Consider the following 13,063-nt stretch of genomic DNA (forward strand, 5'->3'; position numbering starts at 1 on the left):
AATTCGGATTTATGTACTTCAAGTGATTTAGCACACTTATCAGAGCTACTTTGATTTTTCGGTTTTTACAAAAGTTGTTCGTTTTTTTTCTTTGACAAAGAAAAACATATTTAAATGTCTTGCTTTAGATGTCTTGGTGGCAAATTTTTGGGCAAATTTCTTCTCCAAATATCTGCCAACATGATTGGCTGCTCCTTCTGCTTCACTCATAAGCCCTGTGATGTAGAGGAAATTTAAGTAAAAATGTAGTGCATCCCCTGATGTTGGGCATTTTGTCGAGGGTGAATGTACACAAACATCACAACCAACCTTCCCTGGGTAAAGATTGAATTTATCATTTATTTCAATTTACCGGCTTGCTGAAGGCTTGTATTCTAATTTTCAAGCCAAGATTTTAGTTGTCAAAGAACTTCAACAAAAGAGGCAGTCTACGCATTTTCACTTCACAAAATGCCCAAAATCAGGGTGTCGAGCTAATTTCTCCTTAATTTCTTCTATTCACATAAGCATTGTGGACTAATGCCGGCAAAAGTTGTTACCAAATGAAAGCTAATCTGACAACTTTTCGCGACAACCTTGAACGCGATGACCACATCGATTTATCTGCACCACCCTGTAGAATACCCCACTCTAATTGGACAGTATTTTTTGCATTGCAGGCTGTTATGTTGATCCTTGATCATGAAGACTTTGATATCCAACTTTCCACAGGGATATGGTCTGGAGTGGTTTGTATAATAGCCTCTATTTTTGGGCTTTGTTCGCTAAAACACGCATCAAAAGGCCATGTAAGAATTTTATAAATTTTAAAAAAGCTTAGCATATCGTACCCGCATGTAAAACGTTCTCAAATTTGCATGGATCATCCATCAGCTCACTGTTCGACAAAACCAAAAGACAGGAAGTTCAGAAATAGGGACTGTGAACGAGCTTCCCGCCAAATCGGCTTGCTCTTGGTCATAGCAACTGTGGGCCACTTTTCGAACTGAATTTAAAAAATAAGAACGTAGATCTCCCAATTAAAGGTAAAAAAGGTAGGTCATTTTTAATTCATTTCCTTGTAAAGTGATTCGTTTGAAAGTTATGTTGTCAAAACTTTTGTAGCTGACCAAGAGCAAGCCAAAAATTGAATTTATGGAGTGTTTTAATACATAACTTTGGACTTATCTCCTGAGTTCCCTAAGCATAGTTTATTGGGTCAAACTTGCCAAGTTTATCTATACAACAAGATCTTGTGGTCGTATCAAGTGCTTATTTGGAATAAGATGAGCGTTTAGGACATGAGAAACTTTTGCTTCCGTTCGCAGTCCACATCTATAAAAGTCCGTGCAAAATAGTTTTATATAGTGATACTTGCGTAGAGAAAATTAAAGATAAAGAGAGTTGCAAAATCCGATACCGTTTTTGGTTAACAGTCAAGACTTTTCGCTCGTCACTAGTTCATTTAGAGCTCATTCGCACCCTTGCAGCAAGAGCATTACAACACAGTTTAAAGCCACTTCTTGGCGTGGGACGTCACAAAGTTAGTTTCTTTATACAACCTCAATTCTGGTTGAATCCCACGAATTTTTTTATCCCCTGAAGCATAACTTGCAAGGTTGCAACTTTCATGGAAATAAAGTTTTATGTTGGACAATGAATTCCAACTCTTTTCTTTCTCGGGCTCCATAATTGTTCAATTTGCTGCCCTCAAATATTCATAGGGCGTATGTAGCCGTTGATCCAGTAGCAGAGTGGGATTTAAGTCAGACTTGGACAAGTTTTTGACTAAAATTTCCCGATCAACCTTATATTCAAGGGTTAACCAGATCTGCCAACTCTAATTCGTTGGTCGATCAAATGGTATTTGAAAATAAAGTCTTGAACTGCTGGGATTCCACTCCCAGTAGCGGTAAGAAAGTCCGCAAAAAAGAAATATTAAAGAAAAGATACAATATGGGGAAAATGGAAACTTGGTCAGGCAGGCGCAACAATGACAAATTTATTTTGAGCGACCCCTACTTCGTCACCAAGGACTTTTCAGTTTTGTCATTGAAATGTTTTCTTTAAAAGGTCGCCCAGATAGTTAAGACTTTTGCCAAATAAGCATTCAAACATCAAGAGTATTAATACCAGAAATAAGTGTGCTAGTAAGTCATGGTAAAAATCAGAGAAAACTTAATATTCGCCTCCAATCGGATGGTGGAACAAGACAAAAAATGAAATTCTATGAGTGCTTGCATGGTCAAAACAAAAATATCTTGCTGATATCGGAAAACCCCAGCTTGTACGTGCCAATTCACTGCTGAGCTATTCACTTATTACTAATTTGTTGTTGATTCTTATTATTATTTGGAGGCTTTTTTTCGTATTTTACTTATATTTCGAGAATCTTCTGTTAAAGTTTTTAACTTTATTTCTTTTGAGTTTGGGTTTCTAAGGGATCCCTCGACCTTAAAAATTTGCTTCCTATCATGAATAAAGCTTCTTATTCAATTTCGAACCTTACCTTTCCATTGGATGGTGGTAAACCCTCAACGTATGATTGCAAAGTAGGGGATAGCAGCCAAGTAATGAAAGAGGAATTAAGTACCATTCCTATAAAAATAAAACCATTCATTTTTTTAGCCTTTGGGTTATGGTAGTTTTCGCTGTACTTGCATTTGCCGTCAACATAACAGCCATTGGATTCAGCGTTTTTACCATTAAAGATATTTGCAAAGGTCAGTAGGCATTAATCAGGTTTTTGTAATAAGTTTTCATTTCATTGATGTCTACCGTATTTTCTTCCAGGGCCTCCAGATTTTACCAATCAGCAATGTCGTGTCTTGCTCACTTGAGCGTAGTAGACACGATTTTCTTTGTAATTGGTGGATTATGCTCGTTTGCCATGGTCGTTTTATCAAGTCAAGGAATTTGCTGTTTTTGAAATGATAAAGGTAAACTTACAATACACCGTAAACTAGATAGACCAAGGAATTTAACGTGTCCTCCCATTAGTTTTCTAGTCGCTTATTTGAAGCCATCGCAAGACCATTTGTCACTCAACCTCTCATTTTGTGCTCTTTCTCTGTCAGATTATAAGTGGATTCCCATCGAAATGAGCGCACTGACGAAGCGGATGGAAGACACAGTTTGCCCACATGTGCCAATACTCTTCAGCCACCATCGTTACCCCTAAGCACCATTGATGAGGATGGTGCTCAAGCTAGGGATCGGCCTCAATCAGCCCAACGACGCATGCCTCGTCCCGGCCAATTTTGTCGACTTTTTGTCAGGAAAAAACAATTCAGGTAAACAATTACAAAAGAATATTCCATTGAACCTGAAATCTTTCATACATATTTGAATGAGATTTGTTGTTTAATGATTATAGCTGATATTTTCGTGGCTAATCTTTTCTCATCGCTTTACCCACTGGGGCCCCTTATCCTCTGCAGTGAACCGGAAAGGCAGCTTTTTTGTCTAAAGGACCTCAGCTAGGGCTCACATCTTTAGGAAAAGAGGGTAGATAAGTAACATCAAAAATTAATTGAGCCATTATGTAAATTCTTCTCCGATTGAAATTCTCAACTTAGGTTGGCTGAAGGTTGGGACAAAGCGTTCAAAGGATTAGGTAACAAAAATATATATTTTAATACGTACACAGAGTCATGAACCATGACCGGGTATGCTTGTGTGGAGAATGAGGGAGCACCACGTGGTTTCCGTGAACGCACATATTGACATGCGGACAGGGTGAAATTTTGCCCAGTTGGATTGCAAAATGTGCCTTCACGAAACCACGTGGTATTCCCTCGTTGGGATTTCAAAATTGACTGCACAAAATGTGTTCAATTTTTTTGAGATTGGTCCCACTTTGCCCGCAACTATATATTTCAATTTTCAGTTCAATCGAACGACTGAAATCAAAAATGACGTCCTCTCAAGATAATTTCAAAACTCTGCTCAGAATGGAGTAATTGATTAACCAGAAGAGTGCAAAACCATTCATTTTGTACCTTGAAATGTACATCGTCTTGAGAGAGTATAACTTGTGATGAGTTAAAATTTGAAGAAAGTAATTGCAGCAACTTGCGACAAATCCCACTTTTTAGAAAATTGCAATGTATAGAGGAATGGGTGCATTCTTTGGGAAGGAGGACTTAGGAGCCCCAAAAATTAGGATACGTAATATCTCCAACTTTATTCAATTAAATCCCTAATAGTCCAGGAAGCAGATCATAAAGATATGGCTAAAGTAGGGACTATTATAAAATTGCAAATGGTCAGCAAATATATCGTAAAACACTGTTTGGGTAGATCTTGGCTTCATGGAATAGTAACAATCTGATTTCCAGCCTTAATGGAAAATAGTAGTTCAGCCAAATTTGTTCTGTCCTCAATAAAGAATTTACTGGAGCTCCCTGCCATGGTTCTAAATTATGTTCGATCAATGCTCTGATGGTATGAGAGACTCTGTCGCTAACATTTTTTTGCGAATCATATTTTTTTCCGAAAATTGAATTTAAAAGTGTCATTTTTTTTCATTTAAAATGGTTTGTATTCATGTAATTTACCCGTGCCGAACTCGGTTTGCAGACTCATTGATCAGGGCTGGGGAAAAAAATGTTTTTTGAGGATCAAATGATCACTGACAAAAAAGTACGACAGATTTTTATTCACAATAAAGAAATTCTCTGACGCAAAGATATAAGCCTTTTAAATGCAAAAAGACACTTGCCAAAATGAAACAAAATTTGCCAAATTTTGAAGAAAGGCCACAGGTTTCAAGATATTTCTTTTTTTACTTTTGAAATCAGAAAGCTTTAGTAATTGTTTATTAACCTGAACCTAAATGCTCTCAATCTGCTAACTCGTTTCATGCTTTACCTCAGGGTGAAAAGATATGGGCTAAAAAAGCAAGTTTTTTATGTTTGCTCTTTTGTGTGTAAAGTATTGGGATTATATTTGCGTTTTCAGGATTTTTTTTTTTTCGGGCGTTTTTTTGCCAAAAAGGCAAGCCAGGAACAATAAAAAATGTGGGAATTGGAGACTACTGTGTTTTAGTTTTGAGGTCTCCACCATGCAGGCTAGTTAAAATAATCGAGAACTATCTTCTCCTAGGGGTTCGTTCAATGCTCCATTTGACGACATTTTTAGTCGCAATTAGTTTAAAATTTTAAATGAAATCTTAATGACTGCACATCAGAAGAGTCTTCTTTTTCGAAATATACGAGTAGAGTCTGGAAGCATGTTTCCAATATGTATAATCCAAGGACGACTTCACCACCGGACAGCGACAGGGGTGGGGGAAAATGAATAATTCAATTCAATCAATCAAATGCATATCTCTTTACATGAGTTGACTCAATTATAGCCTCAAACAGCAATGCGTCAGTTTTGATCTCAATCGAACGTCTGCGTCAAAAGTTATGAGCATTTAAAACTCGGACCAGGGAGGGCGCAAATTGAGTGAGCTAGCCATGGAGTCCATGCCTAGCACCACTTGGTAAGATCTTACCAAGGTGTGCTAAGCAAGTCATTTTCTGTCCACGTCGTACTGAGTTTCAGGACCTCATTGCTTTTGACGCAGACGTTCTATTGAGATGAAAATTGGCGAACGCTTTCTGAGCTAACTAAAGTCCAACTTGTGTGAAGGAAAATGCATTTGGTTCATCTGGATAAAGTACGTTTTCCCCACCCTACCGTCTTTGTCCAGTGATGAAGTCGTCCTTGTGTAATCCAAAACTCCAAAAGTTCATGGAACGTGTCAGCCTGTCATTTTGTTTGAATATGTTGAAATTTTCTCGAGAATATTACCGACATATCTAATTATCTACTATTGATTAATCCCCGTTCACTTCTATAACTGACTGTATGCAAGACCTGAATGAGGAGCGCACGTTGATTAATAAGTCCTTTGGTATAGTGGCCTTGTTCTTCTTGACGAATATGCAATCAACGAAGATTTTTTTTGAAATGAATACGTTTGTTAGAACTCTATTCAACTTAAGTTCAAGACAAAATAATTCATAGGCGTAATGTTTGGATTCTTAGGAGGCCAAATCTATCCATGCCAACAAAAACTTTCCAAATCTTCCTCAAACCAGTACCATGAAACTTTGGCTTCAGTTTGGATGATTCCCAACCCTATTAAATATCTCCTATTTCACCTGTATTATCAACTTTATGGCAACTTATATGTATATTCCATCAATAATAAGATGCACTTTTGAACACTCCAGGATTTTGTCATGATGAGCCAACGTCGATGTACAGCACCGCCCAAGGGTCTGGTCCGAAGCATGGGACACCTTTTGACCCGAAGGATTTTTCGCGATATTCACCTTAGACAAGTATTTCGTGGACGAAAACCGGCGAGTGAGGGCAAGATCTTCCCACGAGACCTTTCACTCAAGCGGATTATTTCCCAACAATGAATACATACAATCAGTAATCGATCTATGTGACAATGGTTTGGTGTCGACCACCTTGACTGGGTATAAAGAACATGATAACATAACCAAAAGTCGCAATTGAATACGGCACAACAAATCTTAATAAAAATACACACCTATTTTACTCGATCATTTTGCATATTTGTAATCAATGTCGCAACGCGGTGAATACCCTCTGTTTTTAATCACATATTTTGATGACGCTTTGCGAACCCATGGGATTTCCCTTTTTCGTCCCTAGAACCCGCTCAAACATGCTACGTACATGAGCGACCAAACGTTTATCTTCCGTTAACCTACTTTTCTGCGAGATCAAACAAAAGACGCTTTGGTTTGATCCTATAAAATGCGTCGAATCTTCTGACTCTGGCAGTTTCTCTCTCCAGAGTTGATCCCTCAAGAACCATGAACTTTGTTCTCGTCTCGTTTCTCGTGGTCCTGGCGGCCAAATCATCCCTATCGACGTTTAGCAAAACGCAACTTCTCCGGAATACCCCTGATATTTGGCAACGATACCCTGCCTCAATTTGTCGTTCTAAGCTTCGACGATGCTGTGAACAACGAGCTATGGGACTTACATCTACAAGAACCTCTTCGACGGCCTCATTGACCCCACACCCAATGCCAAGTTAAGGCGACTTTCTTCGTCAGCCATAACAATACGGATTACGCCAAAGTGAATGCCCCTGCATCATAATGGTCACGAGATTTGCTCTTCATTCGTTTTCTCACGGTGGTGATCGCCGTGATTCGGAATATTTGGTGAGGAAATTCCGCATGGGTCGATGGGCAATGGAGTTGCAGCAAAACATCAAGAAACTTGATTGAACACGCCTACCTGCCGAAAAAAACATGATGTTTTGGATGGCGATCTCCCTTCCTGTTCACGGGCGGAGACGAGAGCTTCATGGCTCTGAACCAGACCAACATCTTGTACGACTCCAGCTTATCGTTCTTCGAGAAGTCTTGGCCTTATCCAATGGTCAACTCCAGGAAGTCCAAATCCTGCTTAATCAAGCCGTGTCCCTCTCGCCAAAATTACCTGTTCTATGAGGCTCCCTTGAGCGTTTGGAGAGGAGTGGATCAGACCCGTGTGCCATGATGGATGCTTGCCGATTTGGATCCACTCGAGAGCAAGCCTACGATATGATGATGACTAATTTCAAGAAATTCCAGAAACTTGGCGTTCCCTTGCCCATGTTTCTTCACGGGGCTATCCTGAGAAACCAGAAACGGTCCATTTCCGTGAGGCCTTCTTCCTTTTTCTGAAAACCCTCCTGGATATGAAGGACGTTCACTTTGTTACCATGAGGCAACTGGTCCAGTTCGTCCGTGCTCCCATGAACACTACACAGTATGCCAGACAAGCCACAGAAGTCTGCTCCACATTTCGTCCCAAGAATTAAGCCCTGTGTTCCCAGAAATCCGGCTTGTGAATTCAAAAATAGGAATGGAGGCTGGCAGTGTTGTACTTGAATACTTGGCGCTAAGAAATGTCCAGTTCAGCGGTTGGAGATTGTCTATGACTTTTATGGAGAGTCCTGTTGTTGAATGTCTGCCAATGAATACATGTTTTAAATCATTTCTAAGTTTTTACCCATCATTATGTTGCCTGCCGAGACGAAAAAAGGACATTGCATTGAATATTGTTGGTGCGATAGGTCACGCACTCCATGGATAGGTTATATCTAACATTGGTCAATTGATATCAACACGAAACAAAAAAGATGGCTGATTTGCAAAAGCTCTTTTTCTTTCAGGGTGAGTACTCTATTTACTTGCAAAGATAAAGTTAAAAAGTTAGTAACGAAATTTTTTATTGTGCACATGTTTACACGTGTAAAATAACTGGAGTATTTTCTTAAAGAATAGGCTTGGGAATCATTGCGATTTGCGTTCCTTTTTCATTAGCTAAAAAGTCATTCATAAAACTAGCATCATCATCAAAAATGATGCTAATTTGAGGAGTATTTTAATGGGTGAAATGACACCATCAAGAGCCAAGCCTTTGAGTTAGACTTATCTAGTAAAGCGAATAAGAAGAGACAATGCCTAATCCTCATTCGATTCAAGATAATTGGGCGCATTATTTTGACACAATTAAATCGATAAGCTTGTTTATGCGTTAAGCGTTGAGATAGGGGGCAAAATCCTTTGTCGCTCTACAACGCATTATTTCAAACTTATCATCTCCACCTTCTTTATTCGATCGTTAAGCTATAATTCAGATGACTAAATCAATGTCTTTATTTGCTATTGGGGGCCTAGGTTTACAAAAACTAACGCTTTTCATCACTTATTGGGTCAATTTATAAGGTGCGCATTTAGGGTCTCTAGGTGTGATCCACTTATACCATACATTAATGTTTTCAGAGTAGGCCCTTTAAAAGTTTCGACAAAATGTTTTACTTGAGCTAGTGGCATGCTCAGATTCGACTTAATCAATAAGTCCTTTCAAAAACCTTGGATAGTCCCTGAGGATTTAAAATACATTATATCACATTATATGGATGTAACTTCGTCAGAATTTCAGAACACTTCTTTTTCAACGATGCCAGAAGAAAAACGTTTTCGCTGATGGGGTTCAATGCAATTATTTGATAGCATGGAATTCTAAGTTGGGACAGGTCAACGTACAGTTGACCGTCATTAAACAAAGAAATTAAATTGTAGAGATCTGCTTGTCAGAAAACTAATTGGAATTGTACTTAGGAAGTGCTGGTAAACCACTTTTATGCAAACTTATTCTTGAATTAGCGTAAACGCGAACATGTGTAAATTAACAAGGTCAAACTGAAGTTAATGCTAAAAAACACTGACAATACTTTAAATAATTGAAAAGGTCCTTCACCGTTTTGAAATTTCATACTTGTGCACGATCACTTTGAATCATGGTATATAATGCCAACACACATTAATTCAACTTCCAATCATGGGACCACAGAGATGGAAGTACTGTATTTCCAAATGAACACATAGTATTATTTCTTTTGTAATTAAATGTTTGACCAAGTTTTCACCGTGATGTCCTTTTACACTCAGGTAAAACTTGCTCTTTCTCCAATGATCTAGTCGCTTCTTCAGTTGATTATGCAGTTGATAACTTAGCCAGTTCGACCTAGTTCTGCGGGTGGGGGTGAACGAGAATCGTGACGTATCTTTACTTTTGAAAGCGCAACATAATAGTACTCATAGAACGTATTATGAAAAGAGTATGTTCTAGGTCAAAAGTGATACAACCTGGAATCCTGGCTAAAAAATCTGCCCCACATCAACTTTATCTAGGGTCTCGTTTATGGTTATAGTTCTAAGGAATAAAAAATAAAGTATTGTCGAAAATGTGGTAAGGGAATAAATAGAAACCGAATGATTTGTTTTTATGGGGGGACCTTGACTAGATTGATGCCATTGTGCAATCCTACGCTTGACTACGTTTGTCTCGAAAAAAGTGTCCAACTCAGAGAGCTCAAAAGATATTGAAAGCTTGCTTTAGGCATATGTCTGCAAATCTGTCAAAATCTGTTTTAAAAGCCGAGTTTTAAAAGAAAAACTGCAATGTATTCTAAGTCCCACAAACAAGGCATAAATTCCAGAGACGCATTCGATTCTTGTTTACCAGCTTACCAAAAGAAATGATTTATTCAGTGAAGTACGTTTTCATTGACCTCTCTAGCTTCAATGAGCGATTCTTAGTTTCTCTTTGGGGGACGTTTTAAAACATTTAGAAGTCCAATTATTTGCACTTATGTGAACAGTCAAATAACGTTCCCTCAAAGATTACGATACAATTATATACCTGATTCTGGACTCTGGATCACACTTTTTGTTCCTGCCAATCAGGACAAGATAACATTCTCACATAAATGTCCATGCTCTCCCGCAAGAATACCAGTTTAACGAAAGCTTGTAATTGTCAACACACAAATATTAGCGAACTTAGCTTAAAAGGTCAAACAAAAGGCTTGGTGATTGTGGTGTCTTTGAAATTATTCCAACTCGAAAAGAATGACCAAAATCGCACTTATCACGGGCGCCAGTTCCGGTATTGGAGCCGCAATTGCCATTCAATTGGCCAAAGAAGGACAATACTCCTTGGCTTTGGTGGCCAGACGGAAGGCTAAGTTGGAGCATGTCGCTCAAATGTGTTTGAAAGAGGGCGCCAAAGAGGTACACATTCTTCAAAAGGACCTCTCTAATCTGGACGATTGCAAGACTGTTATTGAGGAGACTGTCGAACATTACAAAGGTAGGTCTCAAATCCCGGCCAAGGGTGTGAAGAAAAAAAGTCACTGTATTTTTTCTTCCAGGATTGGATGTGCTGATTAGCAATGCTGGAATCAGTAAACCATGTGCTCTGATCCCGGACAGGACGGTGAAAGAAGCCCAAGAAGTGATGCACCTCAATTACTTGGTGCCGTTTGCATTGACACAAAGTGCCCTTCCTCATCTTGTAAAGTCGAGAGGATGTATTCTCTATGTTGGATCAGTTTTAGGTGAGTATTGAAAATACATCCTAAAAAGCTATTATCGACAAGCTATTGTTCTTTCAATACTTTCTATAACAGAAAAAAGCAAGTGCTGCGTACCATGAAGTGCAAACACATGATTACGAATACATACATTTTAATTGGAAGCTTTTAATTTGTTCAAACAATGTACTAAAGGGTTTCAATGGCCATCTTTCCTTTGTTGTATATATGTACTTGATGCTCTTTAGAGCTTCTTATCGTTTTAAATTATGACACGACTATTGCTTGCTCGTTGATATTGTGGATTAAAGAAAGGCTAACAAACTTCTATTTGCATCAACAGTGTAAAATTCCGATTGAGAACATGCTTGCTGCAATGCTTGTTTTGGTTTCTTAATGCTTTTCCGTCTTAGTGCCCTCTTTCAAATTTGGTCCGTTGTGATGGGTCGAGTTCGAAAGCATTTCATTTTCTAAAACAATATTTGAGTTTTCGGGGGTCGTTGATCCAGTAGCAGGATTTAAGTCAGACTTGTACAAGTTTTTGACTACAATTCCCGATCAACCTTATATTCAAGGGTTAGCCAGATCGGCCAACTGTAATTCGTTGATCGATCAAATAATCTATATAAATGAAAGCTAAACAAAATGAATAATTTTCTCGTCTTGAACTGCTGGAATTTCAATCCCAGTAACGGTAAGGAAATCTGCAAAAAAATAGAGTTTGAATTTTTATCATGCTAACCGTTCCAAGCACTGTTCTCAGTTTTTGAGACTCCAGCTGAGCGTTAATTTTTCCAACTACTGAAAATTTATAATTATGCAATGCCACAGCCATATCATGGACAGATCACACATGAGCTAGAACATCTAATGAGTTGTGTTAGATTGTAAAGCGGCATCTAGATACAACTCCTTCCCATGAATGGCGATCAGAATTGGCGATACATTATGAATTTGCATGATTTTTGAGGACATTTTTCACTATTAACTTACCAAACCATCCTTGCAAAGTTTTCAATGACAAACTACCCCGATTTTGACATTTCATCTCATGGGAATAAGCTCAGGATATTATGTGTTGTAATCACAAATTCCTTTCCAAGTCTTTGTCTTTCACGTGATTATCGCACTGGCCTTCACATAAAAAGTCAAGATTTACGTCTCCTAAAATGTGGAGGAGCCTCGGCAGCGACACAAGGTTCAATTTTAGTCAGCAGAGTAGCTTTCGCTTACTTCTGATAACTCCTTCCTGGCCCATTTACTGAATCGTTTTCAATTGTTTGAAGTGTTTATAGCATAGCTTTTAGTAATAATGCCCGACATTGCTTCAAGATATAGACAAATTTATCCATCATTCGTCTTCTCCACGGGTTCCATGATAGAAAGCAGTTTGCAAAAGTAAAGACAGGTCTGATTTTTTTTTTCAACGGAACAAAAGTCTTCGTGGCTTACTCTAAAAGAAATGTTAAACAATTGCTCTGAGCCAATTGTCTCATCCTTTTACAGGAATCATGCCAGCCGCCAAAATGGTCGATTATTGCTCTTCCAAAGCAGCTCTTCATGCCATGGCCAAATGTGTGGCACAAGAATATCTTACCAAAGGAGTTCGAATCAACGTCGTGGCACCTGGCGCCATTGCTACAGATCTTCTCGGCGATATAATGACTGTACCAAAGTAAATTTGAAAGCTTCCAAGGCACTATCGCCTCAATTTTTAAATTCTGTTTTCCCTTTCTAGTGACCAGATCTTGGACGATTTTGGAAGTTTGTGTGTCCCAATAGGTCGTCTTGGGAAATGTGAGGAGATCGCCGACCTAGCCGCCTACTTAGTTTCCGATAAGAACCGATTCATGACTGGATCTGTGATCGTCTCCGATGGAGGCCAATGTGTAGATAAGCTTGAAGGAGAATACAAAGTAGGATTGGCGCGGGATAAGCTGTTGAAAGAACGTGCTGATCATAAGTAATAAAGACGCCATTTTGAAAGTGTATATGTTTATATCCAGGGATCTGATTTTGAAAAAAGCTTGATGCATAAGCATGTTGACCATAGTTTCAACCGTAGTAACCATATCCACCATAGCCGCCATGGCCATGATAGCCTCGGTGGCCGCTATATCCACCATAACCACCGTACCCTCCATATCTTCGGCCATAACCATAGTAAGGCTCTGC

The 13,063-nt window shown here is 38.8% G+C and overlaps 2 protein-coding genes, 2 long non-coding RNA genes and 1 pseudogene across 4 annotated transcripts in view; 4 read left to right on the forward strand and 1 right to left on the reverse strand.

The window, feature by feature from the left end:
- Positions 1-2,912, forward strand: part of LOC131876964 (uncharacterized) — a 10,760-nt gene extending 7,848 nt beyond the window's left edge. The window contains exons 2-4 of the long non-coding RNA XR_009372836.1: positions 660-1,034; positions 2,608-2,702; positions 2,773-2,912. This is a non-coding gene — a long non-coding RNA (uncharacterized LOC131876964). The remainder of the gene's footprint in view (positions 1-659; positions 1,035-2,607; positions 2,703-2,772) is intronic.
- Positions 2,913-2,991: 79 nt separating this feature from the next.
- LOC131876966 (uncharacterized) lies at positions 2,992-6,551 on the forward strand. Its single transcript, XR_009372838.1, has 2 exons — positions 2,992-3,272; positions 6,207-6,551. It is a non-coding gene; the product is annotated as an uncharacterized LOC131876966 (long non-coding RNA).
- A 277-nt stretch (positions 6,552-6,828) lies between these two features.
- Positions 6,829-7,970, forward strand: LOC131892687 (chitin deacetylase 1-like; annotated as a pseudogene).
- Positions 7,971-10,154: 2,184 nt separating this feature from the next.
- Positions 10,155-12,887, forward strand: LOC131876962 (3-oxoacyl-[acyl-carrier-protein] reductase FabG-like). The gene is made up of 4 exons (XM_059222511.1): positions 10,155-10,665; positions 10,727-10,912; positions 12,395-12,563; positions 12,627-12,887. The coding sequence occupies exons 1-4, from the start codon at positions 10,425-10,427 to the stop codon at positions 12,853-12,855; spliced, it is 825 nt and encodes a 274-aa protein (XP_059078494.1). The 5' UTR covers positions 10,155-10,424; the 3' UTR covers positions 12,856-12,887.
- LOC131876963 (pupal cuticle protein 36-like) overlaps positions 12,867-13,063 on the reverse strand; it is a gene marked incomplete in the record, with an annotated part of 944 nt that continues 747 nt past the window's right edge. The window contains 1 exon segment of the mRNA XM_059222512.1: positions 12,867-13,063. Within this exon segment, the coding sequence (XP_059078495.1) occupies positions 12,944-13,063 (120 nt within the window).

This window comes from Tigriopus californicus, chromosome 2 (genome assembly GCF_007210705.1).
Source record: "Tigriopus californicus strain San Diego chromosome 2, Tcal_SD_v2.1, whole genome shotgun sequence".
NCBI lineage: Eukaryota > Metazoa > Arthropoda > Copepoda > Harpacticoida > Harpacticidae > Tigriopus > Tigriopus californicus.